The 27,856-nt window shown below is 34.5% G+C and overlaps 2 protein-coding genes, 1 long non-coding RNA gene, 1 other non-coding gene and 5 pseudogenes across 5 annotated transcripts; 6 read left to right on the plus strand and 3 right to left on the minus strand.

Moving 5' to 3' along the window:
• Positions 1-2,941: 2,941 nt before the first annotated feature.
• LOC146920253 (uncharacterized) lies at positions 2,942-5,239 on the plus strand. Of its 2 annotated transcripts, none has more exons than XR_015010716.1 (3): positions 2,942-4,493; positions 4,595-4,673; positions 5,057-5,239. It is a non-coding gene; the product is annotated as an uncharacterized LOC146920253 (long non-coding RNA). The 2 variants fall into 2 exon arrangements; XR_015010717.1 differs by having other exon boundaries at positions 2,955-4,493; positions 4,634-4,673.
• Positions 5,240-11,873: 6,634 nt separating this feature from the next.
• On the minus strand, positions 11,874-12,976 carry LOC146920254 (uncharacterized; annotated as a pseudogene).
• A 176-nt stretch (positions 12,977-13,152) lies between these two features.
• Positions 13,153-14,530, minus strand: LOC146920255 (uncharacterized; annotated as a pseudogene).
• A 514-nt stretch (positions 14,531-15,044) lies between these two features.
• Positions 15,045-16,312, plus strand: LOC146920256 (uncharacterized). Its single transcript, XM_085710714.1, has one exon. The coding sequence runs from the start codon at positions 15,310-15,312 to the stop codon at positions 16,165-16,167; it is 858 nt and encodes a 285-aa protein (XP_085566840.1). The 5' UTR covers positions 15,045-15,309; the 3' UTR covers positions 16,168-16,312.
• A 640-nt stretch (positions 16,313-16,952) lies between these two features.
• Positions 16,953-18,160, minus strand: LOC146920257 (uncharacterized protein At2g39795, mitochondrial-like; annotated as a pseudogene).
• Positions 18,161-21,265: 3,105 nt separating this feature from the next.
• Positions 21,266-22,277, plus strand: LOC146920258 (uncharacterized). Its single transcript, XM_085713667.1, has one exon. It carries the CDS (start codon positions 21,301-21,303, stop codon positions 22,165-22,167), a length of 867 nt encoding a protein of 288 aa, XP_085569793.1. The 5' UTR covers positions 21,266-21,300; the 3' UTR covers positions 22,168-22,277.
• A 1,800-nt stretch (positions 22,278-24,077) lies between these two features.
• Positions 24,078-24,215, plus strand: LOC146920259 (U4 spliceosomal RNA; annotated as a pseudogene).
• An 862-nt stretch (positions 24,216-25,077) lies between these two features.
• On the plus strand, positions 25,078-25,236 carry LOC146920260 (U1 spliceosomal RNA). Its single transcript, XR_015012949.1, has one exon. It is a non-coding gene; the product is annotated as a U1 spliceosomal RNA (small nuclear RNA).
• Positions 25,237-27,147: 1,911 nt separating this feature from the next.
• On the plus strand, positions 27,148-27,285 carry LOC146920261 (U4 spliceosomal RNA; annotated as a pseudogene).
• The last annotated feature ends 571 nt before the right edge of the window (positions 27,286-27,856 follow it).

Genomic DNA, 27,856 nt, shown 5'->3' on the forward strand with positions numbered 1-27,856 from the left:
ACGATACCTTAGAATTAATTATATCGCTTTGGACACGAAGGATAGTTTAGAATTGATTGTGATAATGTTGTTTATAAAGCTAGAATTCGTATGGATCATTAGTTTACGTGTGACGCTTGGTTAAGGAATGCTACTCCTAACAAGTTTCAATCCTTATTAATCTCATCTTTTACTTTTTGCATTTAGTTAACATAGTTGTAAATTCAAACAAACAATCACCCTTTTTACTTAGAATGATATTTGATGTTGAAATATCTGTGATGTCGCACTAATCCCTGTGGAGACGATACAAATACTTATCTTGTTTTTGATGCAAAACTACTTCATCAAAATGGCGCCGTTGCCGGGGATTGGTGTTTAGATATCATAGATAGAACGATTGATTTATCATTTTAAGCTTTCGTACATAATCCGTACATATTTTTCTTTACTTTATAGTTGTTTGTACTAACCCCTCTTTGATAAACAAAGAAAAGTTTCTCGTTAGTTATTTCCGTTTCAGGATCATCACCTAGACAAAATCATGGCAGATCATGGTTATAGCAACTTCTACACTCCACCCGAGTATGAACTATATCAACAGCATCAGCAATATCCTTTTGAAGATGAACGAATGACCAAGGTGGAAAATACTTTGAATATCTTCATGCAACAATCCATGATAAACATGCAAAATACCAACCAAAGATTGAGGAATTTATCAATTCAGTTGGAGATGATTCAAGCTAAAATCATGGATAACCAAGTCAACATTCAATCCAATCATGACGGAGAGATTGTTGGAGAAGGTGTTGTTGAACTTGAGGAAGATGCAATAGTAGAGGAATGTGGTACACCACATGAAATCGAACTTCCTCAAGAAAGGTCATTTACTGAAGAGGACAAAACTGTTGATAGTGGAGAAGTCATAGAGCTGGTAGAGAGAAAGGAACGGTTACTTAGCAAGGAAGAAACATTTGAACAAAAGGGGAAGAAAGTGAGCAAGGCTGAAATTGACCGGGTCATTGATAAAATTTGTGCCTTGTTCAAATCAAAGATAGGGAGGATATGGACTCCACATCATCTGTACTTAAAGTTCATGGAATTCCTCCCAAAGCGAAGGAATACAAAGGATGATGTGTTATCCGTCTCATTTTGGCCACCCTAACGAAAAAGGCGTCGAGCTAACGACGTTAAACAAGCGCTTGTTGGGAGGCAACCCAACTTTGCAAGTCCATTTATTGTTTTAATGCATAATAATTTTGTTAGCACTTTTGGTTGATTAGGTACTTCATTTTGTTTTAATTGTGGAAGTTTCTTATGTATCACTCTTGCTTAAATTTCAAATCTCAGATGATTGATAATGATTCATAGTTGTGATCAAAAGCGCAAAGCCAAGGTACAAGTTTCCAGTTTTTCTAGGTTTTTACTCAAATATGGAACGAGTACTTTGTGCAAATTTCATTTCATTTAGTTTTTCGCAATAATTTGTTTATTTGTGAACCACTTAGTACTTAACCAAAATGTGAGGTATCTTCAAATTGTAATATATGCTGGAGACCAATAATCACCGTCTAACTTGTTTTTGTTATGTTAAATCCAATAATTGTTCTGAATTGTTTGAAAGCATGGAAAGGATCAAGGCACATTTTTGTTATTGAGTGAAACATACTTGACCACAAATAAGCCTACCTTGTGAGAAGAGTGAGTATTTGCTAACCCACTTGAGCCAAATGAATCAGAGTCCTCAATTATGAACTGTCAATTCATAAGCACAATGCTTGATGAATTTGCCCTTGAAGTTTTCAAAATCCAGTTCATTCTTGACGTACTTTAGGACTCTGAGATGTTTTAATTGTTGAACCCTAAACCTTCATTGTTTAATCGTCCCTTTTGCCTTAGAGTAAAGGAACATTCAAATAGGGTGTATTTTGATTCAAGTTGGGGAGAGAAGGTAGATGTGATTCATATGTCAAGTATCTTGGTGAATTGTTGAATAACCTGACAACATTGAACAAAATACAAAGTTTGTACATTTGAGAAAAAGAAAAAAAAAAAAAAGAAGAAAAAGAAAAGAAAAATCAAAAATAGAATAAGTTGTCAAGGTTTTATTGTTAATCACCAAGGGTTTGAAATAATTGGTAGGGAAGAATTTGAATTTCAATTGTTGTTACAAGGAATGTTCCTCTTTGATAGGCTTTTTGATCAATTGCCCCACATATGACATTTCTCTTGTAGCCCGGCCAAGTTATAACCCTAGAAAGACCTTTTGATCCGTGCTTTTGTGCTTTTTGAAATGATATTTGGATGGACACATAACTTGATCAGGATGTTAGCATGATTGTTGGATGTGTGTTCATAACCCTCATTCATTGATTTCATTTGTTTATTTACTTGCAAAGAAGTGTGTTAGGTGTGGTTCGTAAGTAAATATATTATTGTCTTGAACTTTATGGCATGAACTTTGTACATAGGACTCATCTCATATTAGTAGTAGAATTCTAAATTAGTTGGAAACTTAGCCTTGCACGCGCATTCATTTTGAATCATTCATCTGAGAAAGTTTTCAAAGCCTTTTGTACTTGTGTCTTGTCATTAACTTGTTTGATTTTCAATCCTTTGTTTGAGGACAAACAAAGAGTTAAGTTGGGGAGAGTGATAAGTGTCACTAAAATGTTAAATTCATGTTATATTTTAAGCACTTTTTGTTACTTGTTCTGCAAGTAATTGACGAAAAAGCCGAGAAATAAGTGTTAAATGCCTTATTACGCTTTATATATCTTACTCTATCCTTTTGTGCAGGCACTACAAAAAATCGCGTCCATTGCGGCGGTTTTATTATGGCAGTCTTTAAAACCGCCACTAAAAACGGTACATTGCGGCAGTTTTATGAGCTGCCAATATTCACAGTTAATTGCGGCGGTTTGAACCGCCAGTATTAACAACATCTTATGCGTGTAATATTATGGCACTTTGACCCGCCAGTATTCACATTTTACTTATCCTCTTTTCCCCCTCTTTTTTTGGAAAAATCCCTCCAATTTTTCTTCATTAATTCTTTATCCTTTTATTACTTTTCTTTATACCTTTTTGTATTTCTTTTATTCTTATTTTTCCATAACTCTTTTCTTCTACTCCACAGATCTAGATATCAAACCCTTCTATACTATTTGTCTGCATCTCAAACCATCGTACCCATTAATCGAACCACTTTTCCAGATCGAGCTCATTCCTTCTCAAACCCCTGCATCTCAAAAATCGAACCACTTTTCCAGATCGAGCCCATTCCTTCTCAAACCCCTGCATCTCAAAAAATTGAAATTGATACTGATCTGGGTATTTTTTTTCTTTATTCTAGATTTGTTATCTCTTAAATAAAAAAAAAAAGGAGTTTCTCCATTTGTCTATTTCTAACCATATGTGCTGTCAGAGTTAGTTTAGATTGAAGCATGTTTTGAAGTTTTCAGTTGAAAAAATCGTTAGGTTTATGCAACATTAGATAAATGGGTTTTAATGAAATTATCATGTGAGATTAATGGGTATTGTGATTAGTATGAGAAAATTAGGTTTTAATGAAATTCTCATGTTAAATTTGCTTAGTTCATAAATTAGCTTATTTGTGTTGCAGCAAGTAGTTATAGGGTTATAACGTCAAAAAAAAAAAATTGTAGTTACAGCCTACAGGGTTATAATGTTGTGTGTTGCTGCTTTACATCTAATTGACATGTATTTACTAGTTTGAACAAGGTGTACTTAAATAGACCCACTTGAGCTGAATATAGAACCAAACACAACATATAATTTTTTGGGTTCTCTCACAACTCATGTTACTTGGTGATATTTGTATTGATTTTGGCACTGATATATTTCAGAAAGGTTTTTGTGAATGCTACATATTATGTTTCCTTTCAGTTACTGATTTTGAATGCATCCTGCCCGATGATTATCTAATAGAACCTGTTCATACTGTTTTCAGAAGGATTCTTTTGCTTCCTATTATGTTGAAACTTATTGTTTCTCCTTTTCACGTTTACACAAATGAATGTAGAAAAGTTGATTTATATGGTTGGTTTTGTTCGAATTGACTACAAGAAATGAAAGATTATTGGCAAGTTGTTCCTAGCCCTTTATGTTTTAATTGTCAAAGTAGTTAATGTTGTTTTTATATGATCTGTAATTGATTTTGCTTAGTTCAGTGAACATTGCAGATCTCTGAAATTGTTAGCTTTAGTGTTTGGATTTTGATTTTTTGTTCTGTTTGTATCAGTTATATTCTCCTGTGATGAAGTTCTTGTCAGCTTGTAAATATATTAGCTCATGTTTTTACTAGTTAGCATTTATAACCACTAGTTTAGTGCTTTATTTTTCCTCACTTCATAGCTACTACTTTAGTTCATTCTATATTATACTTTTAATACTTTCCTTTATGCTCGTCCCATAGAAGTATAGAACTCCTTCAACTGTCAGCACCTCCAAAATTGCCGTGAGAAATCACAGTGAAGACTGTGCAGTAGGTATGAAATGTATTCCTGATACCTTTATGAATTCCCTATATTATGCTATACCTTTATAATTTCTATTTTTCCATCAACATTCTTGTGTTGAACTTATCTAGTAGGTGACTATGTTTTATTATTTTGCCCATTGTTTCTAGGAGAGAGCGGGGGGTCCATCAATTGGTAGTGATCGTTAAGGTATTGGTTATTTACCTCTTCTTGGAATTTGCTTTCTATTGGGTTTTGGATTTGCAATCTGAAGTGATTACAGTTAAAGTAATGTTTTGGCTATAACTAAAGTGATTATATTGTCATCATATTGATTATTTTAGAGTTTGTGTTCTATTTTGTTCCATACAACTTTAGTGTTTCTGTTCTATTAGTGTTGATATTGTTTAGGTCACCTGGTGCTAGAATTGATAACTTTATGTTCATCCCCCATTCATAGTATGTCAATATTATTTTTTTGGTTATACATTTTGAAGCATCAGCAGCTCTTGAAATATACTATGGTGATTGTACTAACTATGGTGACTAGTTTTAATGCTTAGTAGTTTTGTGATTGTCTCTTTAACTTGCAGGGGACTATTCCTTTATGAGGAATACAACTTTTTGCAAGAGGGGGGAGCAAGTATGAAGAGGTCGTTGGAAGTTCAACTATAGTGCATGTATACAATATAAATTCAGTTACAGATTTTATAGTTATGTAATATCACAGTTTATGTATGAAAATAATTAATATTACTACTAGTAATTGTGTTATTTCAGTGCAATTTCAGTTTTTTATTTTATTTAATGAAATGACCATTACGGCAGTTCAAACTGCCACTATGTGCTACTTTTTTCCTTTAAAAATCGTATATTACGGCAGTTCAAACTGCCACTAATTTCTAATTTTTTTGTTGAAATATTGTACATTACGGCTGCTGAAACCGCCGTTTTACTCGATAAATTAGCCGCCGTTATCACCAACGCGTATTATGGCAGTTTACATGGCGGTTTGCACTAAACTGCCATTTTAAACTTTGTGGCAGCAAAAATTGCGGCAGTTTTGAGAACCGCCAGTCTCGTTAATAGCGGCGGCTAAAACCGCCGCAATAAGCCAAATTTAGCCGCCGGAAATAACGTGTTTTTTTTGTAGTGAGGAATTATCCTCAAGACACTGATCAAAGACCAAAAATCATGAAAAAGTGCAAATTAGCAAAAGCTGGTTTTGAAGAATTCGCTATTAGCGTATTCCACGCTATTAGCGAAATTGGGCCAGAGAGGTACGCCATTAGCGTACCTGGAGCGAAGCAGAATCTGGGTTTGAAGAAATACGCTATTAGCGTAAATTACGCTATTAGCGTAAAAGCTCCAGAAGACTACGCTATTAGCGTACCAAGGGTGAAGAACAGGGTCAAGGACCAACGTGGCACACTGCAATTGGCCAGAACTTAGGCCGACCAACCACGCTAATAGCGTATATTTCGCTATTAGCGTAGGTGTAAAAAACTCAGCCCTTTAAAATAGAAGTTTAGCCTCACTCAAGTGGCCCACTTTCTATTTATGTAAGATATTTATGTAAGATATTATTAGATATTATGTTAGATATTATTTTTAGATATTTTGGGGATTGCTTTATTATATATATTAGTAGTTCAATAGGGAAAATTATTAGATAGTCTTAGAACTTAGTTAGTTTTATATAGCTTTTCTCTTAGTTTTCATTGTAATATCTTAGAGAGAAAATAGGGTAGATCATATGAAGTGAGAGTGATTTTGGAAGTTGGATCCTTATTCCTTTGTTGAGACATCACAAGTGTAATGGTTCCTTCCTTTTCAATCCATCCTTGCAAGGCTTCCATGATGATGTGTAGCTAAACACTCTTTGTTGGGATGAGAGGTACTTGATTCTTGCTAACATGTAATCTTTTGATCTTGCAAAATATGATTCTAGCAATTTATATTCAATATTGTTGTTATTCTTGTGTTAATGCTTTCAATGAGATTCAAGATGATTTGGACACAAACTCTTGAATCTAGAGCTAGAGTAGCAATATATCTTAGGTTATATCATTCTTGACAAGTTTGTTAATCTTGTGATAATCACCATAATCAAGAGTTAAATGCTTTCGGATACTTAATCAGGCTGGACACGGTCGATTAGGTTATTCGATCGACTTTGTTATCGTTTAAGGGATTTGGACACGAATGTTTAAACGATACCTTAGAATTAATTATATCGCTTTGGACACGAAGGATAGTTTAGAATTGATTGTGATAATGTTGTTTATAAAGCTAGAATTCGTATGGATCATTAGTTTACGTGTGACGCTTGGTTAAGGAACGCTACTCCTAACAAGTTTCAATCCTTATTAATCTCATCTTTTACTTTTTGCATTTAGTTAACATAGTTGTAAATTCAAACAAACAATCACCCTTTTTACTTAGAATGATATTTGATGTTGAAATATCCGTGATATCGCACTAATCCCTGTGGAGACGATACAAATACTTATCTTGTTTTTGATGCAAAACTACTTCATCAGGCACCCGCTGGAACCGTTGAATAACTTCACCGAGGTTGTCAAGTCTCCTGTAATCTCCAAGTGTTAAGCATTCAATGTTCCCCATCTCTTCGGAAAAGGGCCAATACGCCTTTGTAGAGGGCTAGGAAGCCCTTAATAGAATATTGACAGTCCACAAATCCAAAATCACGAGGCTTGAGACAATGCGAAGTGGTTTGAGTTAAAGATGACGGTCTACAACCCCCAAGCACAAGAATTTTTTTTGCAGGCCCTAGTTTCCAAAAAAAAATCCAATGTGCCCTAGTTTGAAAAAAAATATCCAATATGCCCTACTTTGCCATTTTCCCTTACATAGCTCCATCTGAGATGGCACCATGTATCCTTTAGGATAGCTCCATCTCAGATGGAGCCATCCTACCTCCTTTTTTTTCGATTTTAAATTTTTTTTGGCTTATTATGTAATATCTCCTTTAGGGTAGCTCCATCTCAGCTGGCACCATCCTGCTAGCTTCTTTTAATTCTTTTTGTTTAATTTTTTTGCTTAAAATTTATTAAATTAATTTATTAAATAGAAATAATATAAAATAACTTAATAATATAGATTGAACATTAAAAAAAATTAAAACAACATAATTATATAAAATGATATTTAAATAAAATATTACAATGAAAAGTATTTAAATATAAATATTACATTATTTTCTAGTTTTTCTAACTATTTTATGTCTGCCCGTACCACATGTTTTAGGTATTGGCACATGAGAGGACTTTCGTTGTTGAATTATTGGTTCCTCGTCTTCTTCGTCCCCATCTTCTTCTTCTTCATTGTAACTCTCACTTTGACTTTGGGTTGGTTCGGGTGGTGGTAACGCGGAAGAACTTGTTTGACCCGGGCCACTCATTAACATGGCCGACATTGATGTGTCAACCCAAAAATTATTCATTGAGTTATCATCACAAAACATTTTGTGGGTCGTCGTCACACCCACTTTGCAAAAATTGAATTGTTTCGTTTGTGAAACCAAAATCAGTTAAGTTGATTGGAGAATTAATAGGGACATTGGAGGTTTGTGATTGTGTTGGTGGTGGTGGGAGATTTTGAAGATGTGAGGGTGGGAAGTTTTCGAACTCACCGTATTGAAGAGTTGTTGGATTTGGACCTTGATATTGGGGTGGGTTGTATTGAAAATTTTGGGCAAAGGTAGTTTGGTGATAGTCATATGTGATTGATGGAGTGCTAAAGCTAGGTCGATAAGGTGGGGGGGGGGGGGGGGTAAGGTTGTTTTGGAATGTTGTTTGTGTTGGGTAGGTTTGGAGTTGTGTTGAGTGGTTATGGTGGATTGGTGGTTGTGGTGTGATTGGGTGGTTTAGTTGTTCAGTAGGGTTGTTCATTAGTCCTTTCTCTGAAAGAAATAAAACATCCTTATAGACACGTCGAAACTGTAGGTTGTCATGGTGATTTGGTTGAAGCTCAAAGGGAAAAGTGGACTCTCCTAACACATGATTTGTTTTCATAACCCAATGGTCTAACACTTCTTGAAGGAATTCCTGCCAAGGATAATTGTCGGCGACCTTTAAGGTTTTAAGATGAAATTTCTCAATGGGGTTTGGTTCTGGTGGTGTGTCTTGTGGGATTCCAAATTGTAGCTTCACTCTATTTGTTTGGTGCATATCTACTACATGGAAGCATATCAAATAGGTGTTCACCGACCATATTGTTTTATCCCCTTTAACATTATGTTGAAATTCACGATAAGGCCTCTAAATGAACTGAAACATAATATGTTTGTTAGTGTAGGAAATTTTTTTACAAGTGAGTACAAATGGTTTATTTATATTACATTGTGAGATTGCATGTGGTCAATCTTGTTTCGATAATCTTGGATATCATGGGAAGGGCATTGTGTGTAGTCCATTCGAGGTTGCAACCACCTACCAAAATAAATCCAAAATTAATAAAATAATAAATATTTGTAAACATTCAAACTAAAAATAGTTGTAAACTTATTTGCAAATGGGTAAGTTGCTGGTATGCTTGATGTTGGAGAGATGTTAGTGATCCGAGACCATGCCCACACTTGTAGAAGTATGGCACACCCGCCCATTGAATATTTCCCCGTTATTGATGCGTCACACATGCTTCGATAAAGGGTTGCCAAACATGCCGAACCCCAACTATAATTTTTAATTGAGTCAAAATCTTCCAATAACCTCCAATGCATGTGAACACAATAGTTACTAATTTACGTTGAGTCCCAAGATTCGCTGCAACGTAATTTTAAGAGGCATAAACTAATTTTCCTTTTTGTTTGGTATGTACAGTATAATTACTTAAAAACTCTTTAAATTAATAATTATTAATTTATCGATAAATTAATAACTCTCTAAATTAATAAATTTCTTCGGTCCTGACATTATTAATTTATAGAGTTTTAACTATAATGGATGAGCATGATGCCCATAATTAAAATATTCCAAAAATGAACTTTTGATTTCAACATTAGCCATGTTACGGTAATGTTGTTTATGGCGATGGGAGGTTATTGTTTCCTCTCCATGAATTTTTTTGACAATTTGGTTAACCGGAATTGTAAGGGTTTTGTTGTTGTCTTGTATAAGCACCCATGTATTTAATCTACTCCTCAGATAACCCTAAACTTGTTGGAAGACATGAACTGTTTGTTGGTGATTTCCAAAATAATGGAATCACTTTAGAACCAAAAGTTGCAACTCTTCATAAGAATCATTCATATACATTGGAACTTTTCGCAAAGAGGGGCTTAATGAACCTTTGCATTGATTCAAGTGTATATGATTATAACCTTTGGCAAATGGGTGCTTAATGAACCTTAGCATTGATTCAAGTGTGTATGATCATAACATTTGACAAAAGGGTGCTTAATGAACCATCATAACATTGATTCAAGTCAAAGGGGTGTTTTCTCTCATGTGAAGGGTCATATAATGCACTATAAATGCTTGGCATTTGGCATTAGTTTGACAGACACATAATTGCATTAACAACATAATTCTCCCTCATTCTCTTACACTAAATCATCCATCAATTCTCTAATGCATGAGTGAATTGTTGGAACCATAAATCTGTAAAATATTGTTAGGAGATTCGCTTGGTGTGGTTGTGCAATACACGTCAAGGAACTCATAGTATCCTGAAGGGGATTCGTCGGTCATTCCTTATTGCATCCAATATACAGTTATTGGTGGGGTGAATCGAACCTAAAGGTTTGTGTGGTAACCCCATGCGCTTTGAGTTTTACATGCATAACTATTAAACTTTTCAGGTTTCAAGTACAGCAACATCTTCCCAACAATCAAGATATACAACAATCTTTGGAATTTATGTGCACACTTCATCATGTTCATCTTCATCATCTTCTTGGTCAAGTTATTGCAGCAGACCCCCAACACAAGTTCCAACACTGTTTTCATCAGCTTGCTCACGAGTCACAAACTACACCATTATGATAACGTTGTCACCTCTTGTGCTTCCAACATTTTAGCTATTCTTCCAATAGGATACTTAGAAGTTCACTTCTTGCTAGCAAGGCATTATGTGTTTTCAAGCTTAAAACTTCTTGCTTCTTTTGAACAACCATTTCCTCATTTTGGGAGAGGTATTCATTTAAGGACATGTTATCGATCGGCTCTCAGAGTTCTCAAACTTTTTTTATTTTTTATGGTACCTCCTGCTAATGCGTCAAGGATCGTTCGAGTAGTAGGCTTCACACCATTGGTGAAAAGCTGTGTAGCATCCATCTCATGAAATTTGAGAGCTAGAGATTTCTTGAGTAACAACTTAAATCTTTCCCACGCATCATATAAAGTTTCTATGTCTTGCTGTTTGAAACTGAAAATCTCTTGCCTCTTCTCCAAGTATTTTGATGTTGGGAAAAAGAGACTAAGGAATTCCTTCTTCAATTGGTCTCAAGCAGCTATGGTGCCACTTGGAGTGCATTAAGGAAATCATTCACTCTTCCACTTAGAGAGGAGACAAACAAACAAAACCTTTTGTCGGATTCTGAAACTCCAGCTGGGTTGATAGTGTTGTAGGCTTCTAAGAAGTGTGTCAGATGAGCATTGCATTCCTCTGCTTCCTTACCTAATAATTTATCCTCCTTAAGAGTAGTGAGAACAACGGTTTTGATATCAAAGAATATGGGGTTCCCCACTGGAACCGTTGGGGAACTTCATCGAGGTTGTCAAGTCTCCTGTAATCTCCAAGTGTTAAGCATTCAATATTCCCCATCTCTTAGAAAAAGGGCCAATACGCCTTTGTAGAGGGCTAGCAAGCCCTTGATAGAATATTGACGGTCCCCAAATCCCCAATCACGAGTCTTGAGACAACGCGAAGTGGTTTGCGTTAAAGATGGCGGTCTACAACCCCAAGCACAAAACCTATCAAGGCAAAGTCATTAAGTTTAACTTTGATAATTCTTAATCGTATATTGGCATGTTCCTGCTTTTGAGCGAAGTTTTTTTTCTTCTTTGGGTGATGTCTCTCATATGGGCAAATTTCCTTGGTAATTTTAGATCCTCGTTTAATTTTTCGAGAAATGGAGAGTGATTTATAATTTTTGTTTCCGAGTTTTGTTATATGCTACCTCTTAAGTTATGCAGTCGTTTGCTTTGGGAAGTTTTCATAATCTGTTGAATCGAGATGCTTCCCTTTGGGGAGCTTTTACATGTTTAGGGATTTCAAACTTCTTGATCTTTCCGTCTTGGGTTGTTGTGGAAATTGGGAATGCAGTCAGATTTATGTATTGAAAGTGCTTTGAAGGATTTGTATTCAAAGTGCAGTAGTTTAGATGCAGCTTAAAATTTCTTAATTTTAGACTTTAGAGGAAAGTTGTAACTTAAAATTTAAAACTCAAAATAAAAAGAGATGATGTATAGATCAAAAATGTGTTGGTTCTATTTGCTTGTATTACTATTGAATTGTATACATAATATCTATATACAGATTGAATGTGCAAAAAATTTCAATCCTCTTCAGATCCCTAAGATAGAGTCATGATGTTCAAAAGACAGACTCTAGTTTTAACCAAACGCCTAAATATATTCTCTAAACCATTTTCTATACTTTCAATCGCATTCTCCAAAGCCTCAAATCTTTCATGTGCAACATTAGAACCTTCACTTATAAGGGTTCTCAAAGATGCTTCCACACATTCCAATTCATTGAAATTCTCCATGTTCTCTTCACATGATACCCTCTTTTGCATCAACTTTGTCACTTAGCTTTCAACCATTTTGTTGCCTTTGACTTTGATGAAGATCCAACCAAGAAAGACAAAACTGATTGAAAGATAGACATGTTCATTGCAATGACCTCTCTAAGAACTGTAATCACTGCAATAAGGTCTTGATCTTGATTCGAAAGTGAGGAAGCTCCAAATTTAGTTTCCATATGTTTTAAAGATGTAATCAACTCTGTGACATTCTTCTTCATCTTCTTTGTGAAGAATTTATATTTGGCTACACTTTTTTCAATGGTTGAATCTCCCTTTCTCCTTCTAATAGAAGAGTGAAGGGATTGAACATTTTCTTTAATCTGTAACATGGTGTCCCTTGTGATACCACATATATCCAAAACTTTCACTGAACCATCCAACAACTCTTCCACAAATTTCTCACCTTGATGGTGAGATATAGCCTTTTGTGTTGATGGCATATTGAGAAGATCTTCCAAAGAAATATACAAATCTTCAAGAAAGGAAATGCCAGTGGTAATTGAATCAGATGTGGATGTTGATGTGGCTTCCCATGTCTTGATCTTGCATAGCTCTTGTTCTATTCTTGTGGAGTTAGGATGTGATGAGAAGGAAAACTGTTTGAGCGAACATGGTAATTTTTGCTTGCCATATTTCTCTTTAATTTGTTTTTTTTTTTCCTTCTAAGATAATTGTAAAGCTAAATGTTTGTGTGATGTTACCAAGGTCTTGACTCTATTTATATAAGAGGTATTCATCATATTGATTCGTGGATAATTATTAAATTCATATGATAATGAAATTAATAAAATATACAGCACTTGTTAGTGATGGTGTATAGCATGTGGTGCCTACATGAATTTCCCTTTGAATATGGTAAGCTTGTTAGATGTTTTCCCAACATTGTGAATATGTGAATGGTATTGCATGTGATATTCTGCAAGATACTTATGATATTAAAATGAATTTGAGATGCATGATGAATATAGCTGGCATGTCTTTCTAGTGTTGGCACAGAAAACCTCATTAGTCACCAATTAGCTTGCCTCCTTTGCTGCCACATTACCCCATCATTTCAATTATAAATATTGCTGCTGCATATTTCTGATTTGTGCAGTAGGTTGTCTCAATATGAAGGAGCTGCAGGCCAAAACATCTGATTTTTTAACAAAGTTGGCTTCCAACTTCGAGGTCTTAAAATATAGAAATGTGTACAATAATTGAAGTGACGTGTATGTGCAAATTAGTAGGCCTCTAGATTAGGAAAGTGTGTGTACACGAGTGGAGTTTTCTTGTGGGACTTTTTTTTTTATTTTTTATTTTGACAATAGAACTTGCTTTTTTGCTATTTACTTCTATTGATTTACATATCATTACTTTTTTTTTTTTGAGGGTTACATATCATTACTTGTTACTAAATTTTCCTCGTGAATTACTCAACATATGAAGCATTAAATTTTAATATTCTTAAAAGTGTAATATTCGTGAATGACTCAACATATGAAGTATTGAATTTTCAATGGCAATTTCCAAAGCCTCCGATCTTTCGTGTGTATCCTTAATCTTCGCAACATTAGTACTATCACTTAGAAGAATGCTTAAAGTTATGCTTTCACACATTTAACTCATTGAAATTCTCCAAGTTCTTTTCACATGATATTTATCCTCTTATATACATCAGTTTTGCCTTCCTTAACCATTTGGTTGATTTTGAATTTGAAGCAGGTAATGCTATAAAGATAAAAGGGATTGAAAGATAGACATGCTTGTAACAATAACTGCCTTATGCACTCTAATCAAAGTATTGAGTTCATAATCTTCATTCCATAATGGGGATACTCCAAATTCTCCATCCATCTTCTTAAATGATGTGATCAACTTCCTAGCATTCTTCTTCATCTTCATTGAGAAGAAGTTATATTTAGCTTCACTTTTTTCGATGCTTCAATCCCATTTTCTCCTTCTAAGAGCAGAGTAAAGTGCCTGAACATTCTTGAGATTTCTTAGCTTCTCTTCTACTTTAATATCACTAGGATGAGAACCAAACTATCTGAGCGAATACGGTACTTATTTGCCATGGCTACTTCTTTCTTTTGCAGATGGAAGCTCGAGTTCAATGTTTATAATTATGCATGTAGTAATTGTTACCAAGTCCTTGACACTCTCTCTTTATATAATAGCAAGTAATTGATATTTTATTCAACAAATAATACTACAGCACATGCAGCAAACCTTTCTTAATCTATGTGAGCATGTGGTGGCTTTATGAGTTTTCCTTAGAATTTGGTAACCTTGTCACATTTGTGCCAAACATTATTGTGCATTATTATACATGTCATGATGGTGATTAATGTAATGGAGTTGAGGTGTATACCACTGGCATGTCCTCCAAGTGTTACTAAACAGAAAACCTCATTAATCACTTTGTTTCTAATAAAAAAAAGTGTCATTTTTGCTTCAGATGTATCTATTGCCTGGCATGTTTCATATTTGAGGAGCTAGAACTGGGAAATGGTTTAAAGAATGGATTTTAGAAGGATGAGATCCAGATCTTGTGGGATATGATCAAAATATGGACAACAATGTCAATTATATAGTATTACAATTTTTGTTTGCTAGAACAAAATAATGGATTAATTGGTAGTCTATGCACTAGTGGCATGTTAAATGGTCTAAATAATTTTTGATGACTAATGAGGTTTTCTGATTGCCAACATTAGGAAGACATGCCAGTTATATAGTTAATAATATGCCTCATGCATCTTAAACCAATTTCAATATCATAGCATCTTGCAGAGTATCACATGCAATATCATTAACATATTCACAATGTTGGGTAGACATATGACATGCTTACCATATTCAAAGGGAAATCCATGCAGGCACCACATGCTCTAAACCATGATTAACAAGTGATAACTATTTTATTAATTTACTTATTATATGAAATTAATAATCAGCAACCAATATCGATCATGAATGGCTCTTATATAAAGAGAAAGTCAGGCACTTGGTAACACCACACAAACATTGAGCTTTACCATTTTCTTAGAACTAAAAAAGAAACAAACAACAAATTAAAGAGCAATTAAGATGGCAAGCAAATACCATGTTCGCTCAAATAGTTTTCCTTCTCAATCTCATCCAAGCACCACTAGAATTGAACAAGAGTTAACAAAAATGAAGACATGGGAAGCCACATCAACATCCACATCTGATTCAATTACCAATGGCCTTTTCTTTCTTGAAGATTTGTATATTTCATTGGAGGATCTTCTACATATGTCATCAACACAAAAGGCCGTTTCTCACCATCAAGGTGAGAAAATTGTGGAAGAGTTGTTGGATGGTTCGGTGAAACTTTTAGATATATGTGGCATCACAAGGGACACCATGTTACAGATTAAAGAAAATGTTCAATCACTTCACTCCGCTCTTAGAAGGAGAAAGGGAGATTCAAGCATCGAAACAAGTGTAGTTGAATATAAATTATTCACAAAGAAAATGAAGAAGAATGTCACAAAGTTGATCACATCTTTAAAACATATGGAAACTAAATTTGGAGCATCATCACTTTTGAATCAAGATCATCAAGACCTTGTTGCAGTGATTACAGTTCTCGGAGAGGTGATTGCAATGAACATCTCTATCTTTCAATCCATTTTGTCTTTCTTGGTTGGCTCTTCATCAAAGTCAAAGGCAACAAAATGGTTGAAAGTGACAAAGTTGATGCAAAAGAGGGTAACATGTGAAGAGAACATGGAGAATTTCAATGAATTGCAGTGTGTCGAAGCATATTTAAGAACCCTTTCAAGTGAAGGTTCTAATGTTGCACATGAAAGATTTGTGGCTTTGGAGAATGCAATTGAAAGTATAGAAAATGGTTTAGAGAACATATTTAGGCGTTTGGTTAAAACTAGAGTCTGTCTTTTGAACATCATGACTCAATAGTGTGCTGAGTTGTTAATTTCTTTCCAAATCTTCCAAAGAATCCAAATTTTAGGGAATTTTTGAGGATTGGAATTTTTCGCTTCATCAATTATATATACAATTTAATAGTCATACAATCAAATAGAAACAACAAATTTTTGTCCTATATATTTCAGCTCTTTTATTTTTCTGCTAAGGTCTGTAATTGTGAATTATTGTATTCTTTGCCTAAAAACTATAGTTAGTAATATTTCTCCTGTTAAACAAACAGAACTCATTAATAACAACACTAAAACTTAAGCTTTAGTAGTAGAATATAATGTAAATGGAGTGGTATTAAGCAGGTGAAGATTTTTAGGTGGCAGCAACTATCTTTGGGGCTTAATGAAACAATGCAAGGTGATGGTTTGATGAAACACAGGTGCAAAATATCACTAAAACCATATTGGACGAAGAATGCAGAAAAGATATGTTTCATTAATGATATTTCATCTTGGTTCTTTTTTATGTTTTGGAACCATGATAAATGAAAAGTAAAGGAAATTCAATAAGCTCATCAAGGAAGCTGTTTTTATATTGTTTTCGAAGCTAATAACCTCAAATCAGAATAGCAAAAGCATCAAAATATAAAAAACTATTGCTTATGCAGGCATCACTATTTTGCTATTGTACTAACATTACCTTCTATTGTAACCAATCCATTATTTACATCGCGGCTTCTATCCTGTTGTGTGACAAATTTGAGTATATATATGTTTGTTTGATTGCCTTCCTCATGTTAAATATAAACATAAGTTACATTCAAAAATTATTAGCATCCTCAAGTAACCCTCAGATCATAATACAGGACAGAACATGCATTTAAACTAATAAAATCAAGGGCGTCATCAACATTTCTCATATCATAATCTCAATAGTTATATAAAGCATTTCTTTTTCACATTCATATCTCAATGAAGCTCTTCAGGTTCTTCAGCCACACCAAGTGTTCCTTGTTGTCTTTGTTTAACATGTATTCCTGCAAAAATTTGGTTAGGTTGGGTGTTATCCCTCGGATCTCGAGATACTTGTGAAAAGCCTCTTGCAGGTTATCATCCAAATCACTGCAAAAAATAACAAACATTCAGAAACATAGAGACATTATCATTTGATAAAATTAAAATGCTTACCTGAATCGACATTCCTCGTCTACCAGCTGGTCTTCAGATTCATCAGGCTTTTTAATGACAACCAATTAATCCTAACCTTATCAAGGAAAACAGTCACCCCAAACTCCAGACACACTCCATTTCCTTTGAAAACAGACACAACCAAAGGAATTAAAGATTTGCTATAATTCTTATTCTCAATCTTCTCGATGTCATCCTCGTCCTCACTCAGTTGAGGATACACGTTAACTTGAACTGTGATAGTTTCATCTTCAAATTGTCTTTTTAGTTGAAAAAATTTCTCCAGGGTTGTCCACAATCTCAAAAGGAAAATCACAAGGAAATTCAAGCTGGAAAAATTACACAAAAGTGACAGAGAACTTAATGACAGTTAATATCAAAAGCAAATGTGTTGACATAAAATATTCATATGTAATATTAAATCCTACACGTAAATAATTGCAAAATACAAACGCAGGAATCCAAGACAGAGAAATATAAATCCAGACTTATAAAATAGGTCATTTAAACATACGGAGTGAAATATAAACAAAATTGGAGTGGTATGTATTTTTAACCACTAAAAGATCAAGAACTTAGGGTAAGAAAAAACTTACGTTCGCCGCAACGTTTTGATTATCCTCAAGAGCACAGTTGATTTCAGTGTCAAGGACTCGAAGGAGAGTATCATCTGCGGGAGTTTTCGCGAAGCTACGAGAGGGTACAAAATGAGTGGTTTCTCTGTGGCGAAAGAGGTTAACGGCGATTGCGCTGTGGAAGGTTCTGTTGGAAGTTGCTGACACACGGTGAGAGAGGAGAGGGACTGCGGCGGTGGTGGCGCGACGGAGAGCAGTGTATATAGCCATTGCGGAGGTGAGTGGAGGGTTTAGTTTTAGGGTTTTGGGTACTACTAGGTTTTGAAGGACTATGATTTGACTGCAGTCAAATTAACTGCAGGCATTGGATCAAAGCAATGCTTCAGTTCACTTTCACTTATAAACCACAACACAGCAAAATCCAAACTGTAATCTTCTAATAGAAGACAAAACACCCATTTTATTTTACCTCCACCAAGAACACCCACGGTGACCCACCATTCTCTACGGTCAGATAGTTTCAGAAAATTTGAAGTCACCCATTTTTGCTAATTTATTACCTCTCATTTTCATAATAGTAGGGGTGCTTGTTTTTCATAAAATAAAATAAAAAGTTGGTTATTATCCACTCTCCAACTTTTCTTAATGGACAGAATAAGAAGAGGAAAATGTTACTTTCTCCCGAGAAATAATTTCCCAAGAACATCACGACCTTGCATTTCTCCACCTTATTATTTGACAGCTACCCATGTATTATATTAAAGGCCTCCTTCTGACGGCTCCAAACTATGAAGCATGGACACTCCTCGGATTAGGTGTGTCCCAGTGTCGAACACGTGTCGTGTCTGACACCAAGAAGACACCGACACTTATAATTACACTGAATTATGCGAGTTTTCAAATTATTAGCTGTGTTGACGTGTCAGTGTCTGTGTCCGTATCCGTGCTTCATAGGTTCCAAACCATTAGTGATAATGTCTTGATGTTTTCTTTCCCATTAAATAGCACCGCTCTAAGAAGTATTTGGTAATTGGGATACATATAAAAAAAAAAAAAAACTGTTTGTCTTTGAAAAAAAATAAGACAACACTGCTTACCACACAAGGGAGTGTTTGTACGAGAGTTCATAAGCAATTGTCCCTAGCATCCCTCTTAATTATTTTATAATTTTTTTAAACTTCTTTATGTCTTTTTCTTTGTAAATGAAAGAAATAGAGATACTCTCATTGTAAATGAAAGAAATGGAAATACTCATAAATGAAGAGGATTCTAACCCTGCTTTCGCCAGGATATATTGTTGGGATAAGCTTGTGATTTGTGATCAAAATTAAAGTGAAACATGAAAACAAGGTGAAAGAATAAGAGAGAAAACTGAGATTAGAGAGAGAAAAAAGGGCAAAGTGAATGTTGAATCGTAAAATGTTCATTCAAGTAACTAAGTGATTTTCAATACAATGTGTCCCTTATATACACAAACGCAAACATAACAAGATGTCTAAGAAAACTCAACAAAATTAACTAACTAAACAGATAACTTATAATGCAAGTAATCCTCAACTAATATTAATTATTTCAATTAATTCAAGTCCAAACACACCTCCTAATTTATACTAGTTTGTCTTCCCGTCCACATAAGCTTTTTCAGCTCATAAAACCTTGCCTTCAATGGTTTGGTGAAAATGTCTGCAAGCTACATCTCAGTCAGAAGCATTCCATTTTCAACTTCTTATTCACTTGATCTCTAAGAAAGTGGAACTTTCTCTCAATATGCTTACTCCTACCATGACTCATGGGGATTTGCCAAATCAATTTTCGACTTGTTATCGACAAGCAGTTTGATTCTATCAACTTCAAATGCATTCAGCTCTTCCAACATCATTTCAATCCACAATCAGAATCTGAACATTCATAAGTAGTTGCCTTCTTAGTTCTTATCAGCGTTCCTTTGATTAGGCATTAGCAATTTAGCACACCTTAATCAATTATGCCTCTGATGTATCTTAGAATTGTATTAGCAGCTTTTAGGTGACAAGTTTTAGAATCCTCCATGAACCTACTTACAAAAATATGCATTAGGTATAATTTCAAATTGGTAGTTGTTGAGTTCAAGTGTGAGTGATTTAGTCCTACATCAATTATGAATTAGCTAAATGATATTCTCCAAATCCTCCAATCTTTCAAGTGCATTCTTAATCATCACAACATTGGCACTAGTCCTATCACTTAAAAGGGTGCTTAAAGATGTTTCCACACACTGCAACTCATTGACATTCTCCATGTTCTCTTCATATATTATCCTCTTAAGCAACAATTTTGCAAAGAAGGATAAAAGCCATTGATTGGAAAATAGACATGTTTACCACAATGACTTCGTAATCACTCTAATCAAATAAGTAAGTTCATAATCTTCATTTCATAATGCAGACACTTCAAATTCTCCATCCATCTTCTTCAGTGATGTAATCAACTTCCTAAAATTCTTCTTCATCTGCATTGACACTCTCTATGTATAATAACAAGATATTCATTCTTCATTCAACAAACCTCTTTTAATCAACGTGAGCATGTTGTAGCCACACGAGTTTTCCTTAGAATTTGGTAAATTTATCACATTTGTGCCAAAACATTGTGAATTATTCTATATGCCATAATGGTAATGAAATGGATTTTAGGTGTATATAATTTGACATGTCCTCCAAGTGTTGGTAAAGAGAGAACCTTATTAGTAAATATGTTTCTATTATAAAATAAAGGTGCTGTTTTTTATTTAGAGGTATTTATTGGCTGTCTTGCCCATTGTTGAGGAGCTACACCTGCTAAATGGTTAAAAGAATGAATTGTAGTAGCAATCAACATCACCAATTTTTATTTTATTATATGATCAACAGATGGACAGCAATATCAACTATATATGATTTTCATTTTATTATTACAATCACGAGTGGCATTAATATTATAAGCAATAAACATCACCAATATTTATAATTGAAATGATGAGGGTAATGTGGCAGCAAAGGAGCCAAACTAATAGATGACTGATGGGGTTTTCTGATTGCCAACACAAAGAAGACAGGCCAGTAATATTCATCATGCACCTCAAACTCATTTCAATATTCATAGCATCTTGCAGAATAACACGTGCAGTATCATTAATTAATTCACAATGTTGGACTAACATGTAACAAGCTTACCATATTCAAAGGGAAATTCATGTAGGCACCACATGCTCTACACCATCAATAGCAAGGTCTACCTGTTTTGTTTCAATATTTTATGAAATTAATTATCAACCAACATCATGAATATCTCATATATAAAGAGAGTCAGGAACTTTGTAAAAACCACAAAAACATTGAGCTTTACCATTTTCTTAAAACTAAAAGAGAAACAAAAAAAAAAGAGCAATTAAAATGGCAAGCAAATACCATGTTCGTTCAAACAGTTTTCCTTCTCAATCACATCCTAACACCACACGAATAGAACAAGAGATATGCAAGATCAAGACATGGGAAGCCACATCAACATCCACATCTGATTCAATTATCATTGGTCTTTCCTTTCTTGAAGATTTGTATATATCTTTGGAAGATCTTCTCAATTTGTCATCAACACAAAAGGCTATTTCTCACCATCAAGGTCAGAAATTTGTGGAAGAGTTGTTGGATGGTTCAGTCAGAATTTTGGATATCTGTGGCATCACAAGGGACACCATCTTACAAATCAAAGAAAATGTTCAATCCCTTCACTCTGCTCTTAGAAGGAGAAAGGGAGAATCAAGCATTGAAACAAGTGTAGCCGAATATAAATTCTTCACAAAGAAGATGAAGAAGAATGTCACAAAGTTGATCACATCTTTAAAACATATGGAAACTAAATTTGGAGCTTCCTCACTTTTGAATCAAGATCAAGACCTTATTGCAGTGATTACAGTTCTTAGAGAGGTCATTGCAATGAACATGTCTATCTTTCAATCCATTTTGTCTTTCTTGGTTGGATCTTCATCAAAGTCAAAGGCAACCAAATGGTTGAAAGTGACAAAATTGATGCAAAAGAGGGTATCCTGTGAAGAGAACTCTGACAATTTCAATGAATTGGAGTGTGTGGAAGCATCTTTGAGAACCCTTTTAAGGGAAGGTTCAAATATTTCAAAGGATGCACATGAAAGATTTGAGAGTTTGGAGAATGCAATTGAAATGATAGAAAATGGTTTGGAGAGTTTATTTAGGAGATTGGTTAAAACCAGAGTTCATCTATTGAACATCATCACACTAACATAGGGATCTTTTGAGGATCCAAAAAGTTTGCACAGTTTAATTTGTATATAAATACTATGTATACAATTCAATAGAAAAATACAATCAAATAGAAACAACAAGGTTTTGCTCTATATTTCTACTCTTTTATTTTCAATTTGATGTTACAATTTTTCTCTTAAGGTCTGAAATTATAAATTATTGTAGTCTGTTCCTAAAAAACTACAATTTGTTTGATAAGCAAACGGAATTCATCCATAAATGTAACTAAAAATTAAGGGCTAGATGTGTTCAAGCACTTCGTATTTATAGAAAAATATAAGAATAAAATTTTTGCAACCTAAAACCTAAAATCAAGACAAAGTAGCCAAGCCTACTGATAAATTCCATCACCAAGAGAAATTGTGCACCCTTACTATAAAACAGAACAAATACTAATAGGATTCAAGCACAAAGTAAAAATAGGTTTAGTAAAGGCACTAGAAATGGTGCCATACTACATGATATACACAATTAGTCATTCGAAAGAAAAAATTAGGAGATCAATGAATAAAAACATTCATTAATTGGTTTCTGCAAGAGCTTAATTAATCTGTTAATGTTGTTGTTTTTGCAGGGTTGTCAGCTTGGGAATAGGTCTGTGATGGCTGCTACTGACTTGTTAGCTACTGTAAGCATTTCTTCTTTCAATAAGCTTCCTAGTTTCTTGTCATTCCAATTTCCAGGGATAGATACTTTATTAACTTACATTCTTGAAAATTTTGAGCTCAAAGATTGTTTAGTGAGAATTGTTTTGCATTGTATAGGGGTTCACCGGACTCGCAGACATAGCTGGTGGTTATGCTGCTTGGACTCAAAATGGACTTCCTACAGAACAATGATTGGACCTAAAGCTGTATAAAGAAATAATAAAAATTCTGTTTGGATCATGTAAATGCATAAAAAGGAAGGAGTGGATGGAATGATTTTATATATTTAGATATCAACAATTAATGAAGTATCAAATCAAACTTTCTGAAGAAACCCTCTCTCTTGGCTTGATGTGTTGTTGATGATGTCATCCCATCTTTACAGTTCAATTCGAACCATGATCATTGACAGGAAAAAATGCTAGAGCTCTATAACTCTGTTTGATACCAAGAAGAAATCATGATATGCTATGCAAGTCTGCAACACTATAATGTTATGAAATTTTATGTAGTGCTCGACATATTTGAAAGAAATCCCTTTCAATTTCTTCATAATTTCCATAACAGTTCTAATAGGAAGAAGAAGAAATCATGATATGCAAGTCAAATGACTGTATCATATCATTAAGTAATGAAGTATCATGTAATTCTTGGCATATTCAAAACTCAAAAGTATTCTCACTCAACTTCTTTATATAAAATCATAACAATCAAGGACTTAGTACAATAAAAATTTATCTAAATCAGACAATTAAACAACCATGAAAAGCTTTTCTCTGCAGAGTCATTCAAACCACTACAAAGTTACTATTAAGCACTATAGTCCGTACTCCGTAGCATTGTCATGATACTTTTATGATCTAACATTTAGTATGATGAATTATGAAATACTAGATTTCGAAGTGCTTTTGTTCAGTACAGAGAATGGAAAACGTGGAATAATGGACAGCGTTGCAGCACTGAATTTCATGGTTTTTTCTTCTATATTTCCTTTTCATTATCATAAGATTCTTGCAATCTACCATTTCGTTACATGTAAATTCATGATTAGCTTGATGTTAAACTGTTTTTGTTCAGTCTAAAGATTGTTGAATAAGGTATAATGGACATGTGTTGAAGGAAAAAGTGTGGCTAGTGCTGACTAAAATTTCCAAGTACCTCATATTTAGTCCCACATCGCCCATATGAGACACAAGGTGTGGTTGAAGTCTATATAAAAACAAGGTCTGTTTAGCAGTAGAAACCATCTTTGCGCTTGGGGCAATGACGCAGCTAATGAGGTTCTAACCGAGGCGCGTCTATTGCTGGTTGAAAACTATTTCCAAACCCCCTCTTAGGCTTGCCTTTGAGAATTTCTGGAAGGACTCCCTTTGGGGTAAAGTCCTACAATCTTAGTTTAAATATTAATATTAATTTTTTTTAATTTACAAGCCTTTTCAATTATTGAAAGTATTATTGGTTTGAAATTATTTCTTAAGTTTGTGTTTTTTCTATCATCAAACAAGTGGAATTTTTTTTAGAACTGCCTGCTTTTATTAAACCTGTGGTCAGTAAATCAAAAGCCTCAATTTCATAAGAGGGTGTTTCTTTAACCCAAACAAAATCAAGAAGACAGAATAGCAAATTTAGCTAAGAAGACAACGGCTTGATTCACAACACGGCAAATATGAAAGAAAAGAAAATCTCACGTATTGAAATTTGACGGGAGTCTTTGCAATCTTCAGCTCTTGCTCCTTAAAAAGAGCTCGGATGCTCGGACTCGTTGATAACGGTAATGAGAATAAATGAGTCTGATTCTACTTTAAGCTTGAGGAACAAGTCCTTCGCAAGCTCTATCCCTTTTAACACAGACATGCCATCTGATACTGGTAATAGCGGCATACACGAGCAACCTGCAGCGACAACTACTCCCCCTGCGTCGCTGCTGTCAGCCCCCATTTACCATCCTTATTGGGCCCTGCTGCATCCACATTAAGTTTGAAAAGCACTTTTGGGTAGAGTCCATCTAATATTAAACAACCGGCACCCACGTCCATCTACTCGTGACCTTTGCTGTTATAAAGATTATGACATAAAGGTAGACCTGTTGATATAAAGATTATGACATAACTTTGTTGATATCAAAATATATGGACTTGTTGTTGAGTGCAACTTGGATAGTTTTATCTAAGTCCCACATCGGAAGTTTTATAATCAATGTTATGGAGCATGAGTTATAAAAGAGAATTGTGTGATACATTGTAACATACTTACCTGGATGGGGTCGATGGGTGATCAAGAAGGCCCATGGCCTAGGCAAGTGACCTCCATTGCACTTTGGAGGGGTGCTGGCCTAAGGTCTACCCAAGTGGTGGAGCCTACATCATAATTTGTTGCTGTGGGGTCTGCGTTCGCGCGGCCCCTTTCAATTTTAGTTTCAAACTTTGTGAAATTATGATTTTGTACCGTTGGATTTGGATTGTACAATGTGACCTAAGTTATTTACAAATCTTAATCAACCGGTGAATTATGGTTATTGCATGTCTTTGCATCTTCTCCGTTAGAGACATGTTATTTTGTACGATAGTTCCTTTAAAGCAAATCACAAACTTTGCGTTTGGACAATGACAACTAGTGAAGGATTCCTTTAGTCATGCAACGCTGGATTTTTTTTTTTTTTTTTTTTTTTTTGAGGGAAACATGCAACGCTGGTTGAATTTTAACATCCATTTAATAATTTTCTTCAATTCATATTACATACGACTTATATACTGTTACAGTTTAAATTTTTTAGAATACATTTTAATTTTATAAGGGAAAAAGTCGGTCCAATATCAATGAAAAATCATGGTTCAAATATTCTGCAAATTAATGGGAGTAACATAGGATTTTCCAGACTATAAACCAAAGGCTAAAGTAAAATGGGGGTCTCAATTGTACCCAAAAAAAAAAAACAAATGGTTTCTAAGGTCTTAATATAAAGACACCCTCAACATCTGGAGATACTTGCCATGAAAAGTCAATTACACCACACACATTTACTACTATCAAAGCACTTTAGTTCAACATCCATAACTTTTGAATTGTAGATTCATTAAGTATATTGTCTCCTCTAAAGAAGCACTCTACACAAGTAACGTATCTTACTATCTTTGTAAAACATCAAGGGTAGTTTTTAGTTTGTCAAATCCACTATGTATTATGTATGTGTAATGTCAACGGTTTCTTACCACTGGTTGATTGAGATTCATTACTTTAATCTCTAAAGCAAGACTCAGGTTCGAGTCCTACAACGTTGCTTAAATTATAACATTTACCACTCAATCATAACCCATAATCCATATTAAAAGATATGCTACGAACACTCTAACTAACACTCTTTCTTTTATTGGATGAAACTCATATCGATATCAACACTTTTAGTTAAAACTCAAGATATACATGAGTTTCACCCAACAATAAACTGGGTGTTAGCAAGTGTATTCATGGTACTCTCCTCATAGCATGTATGGTTACCCATTAACAAATGTTTTCTTGTGTAAGGCACAGCGATTGACTAACCCTATGTGAAAACAAACGCATGCTTTTGATACCAAGAAGAAGAATTCAAGGCATGTAAGTCTACAACACTATATAATGTTATGAAATTTTATGTAGTGCTCGACATATTTGAAAGAAATCCCATTCAATTTCTTCATAATTTCCACAACAGTAATAATATGAAGGAGAAGAAATCATAATATGCAAGTCAAATGACTGTATCATATCATTAAGTAATGAAGTATCATGTAATTCTTGGCATATTCAAAAGCATTCTCACTCAACTTCTTTATATAAAAAAATAACCATCAAAGACTTGGTGCGATAAAATTTATCTAAATCAGACAATTAAACAGCCATGAAAAGCTTTTCTCTGCAGAGTCATTCAAACCACTACAAAGTTACTATTAAGCACTGAAGTCCGTACTCCGTAGCATTGTCATGATACTTTTATGATCTAACATTTAGTATGATGAATTATGAAATACTAGATTTCGAAGTGTTTTTGTTCAGTACAGAGAATGGAAAACGTAGAATAATGGACAGCATTGCAGCACTGAAGCTCATGCTTTTTTCTTCTATATTTCCTTTCATTATCATCAAACTCTTACAATCTACAATTTCGTTACATGTAAATTCATGATTAAGGTATAATGGACATGTGTTGAAGGCAAAAGTGTGGCTAGTGCTGACTAAAATTTCCAAGCACCGCATATTTAGTCCCACATCGCCTATATGAGAAACAAGGTGTGGTTGAAGTCTATATAAAAACAAGGTCTGTTGAGGAGTGGAAATCATCTTTGCGCTTGGGGCAATGATGCAGCTAATGAGGTTCTAACCGAGGCGCGTCTATTGCTGGTTGAAAACTATTTCCAAACCCCCTCTTAGGCTTGCCTTTGAGAATTTCTGGAAGGACTCCCTTTGGGGTGAAGTCCTACAATCTTAGTTCAAACATTAATTTTCAAGGCTGCACCATTAAGCCTATTCAATTTTGGAAAATGTTATTGGTTTGAAATTATTTCATAAATGTGTTTCTTTTTCCAAATCTCGGTTTGCTAATGGCTTCAACGTTTTCAAATTCATCAATGTTGTTTTTTATTTTTTGAACTGCCTGCTTTTATTAAACCAATGGTGACAGTATCAAAAGCCTCAATAGCATAAATATGAGGGTTTCTTCAACCCAAATAAAATCAAAAGAAGACATAATAGCAAATTTTGCTAAGAAGACAACGGCTTGATCGCAACATGGCAAATATGAAAGAAAAAAAATCTCATGTATTGAAATTTGACGGGAGTCTTCGCAATCTTCAGCTCTTGCTCCTAAATAGGAGCTCAGGTGTTGGGACTCGTTGGTAGCGGCAATGAGATTAAATGAATCTGACTCTACTTTTAAGCTTGAGGAACAAGTCCTTTGCACGCTCTATCCCTTTTGACATTGACATGCCATTTGCCACATCTGATACCGGTAATAGCGGCATACATGACCAAATTGTTCAGATGATATA

This window comes from Medicago sativa, chromosome 5, assembly GCF_051527215.1.
Source record: "Medicago sativa cultivar Bolivia chromosome 5, Bolivia_mono, whole genome shotgun sequence".
In the NCBI taxonomy this organism is placed as follows: domain Eukaryota; kingdom Viridiplantae; phylum Streptophyta; class Magnoliopsida; order Fabales; family Fabaceae; genus Medicago; species Medicago sativa.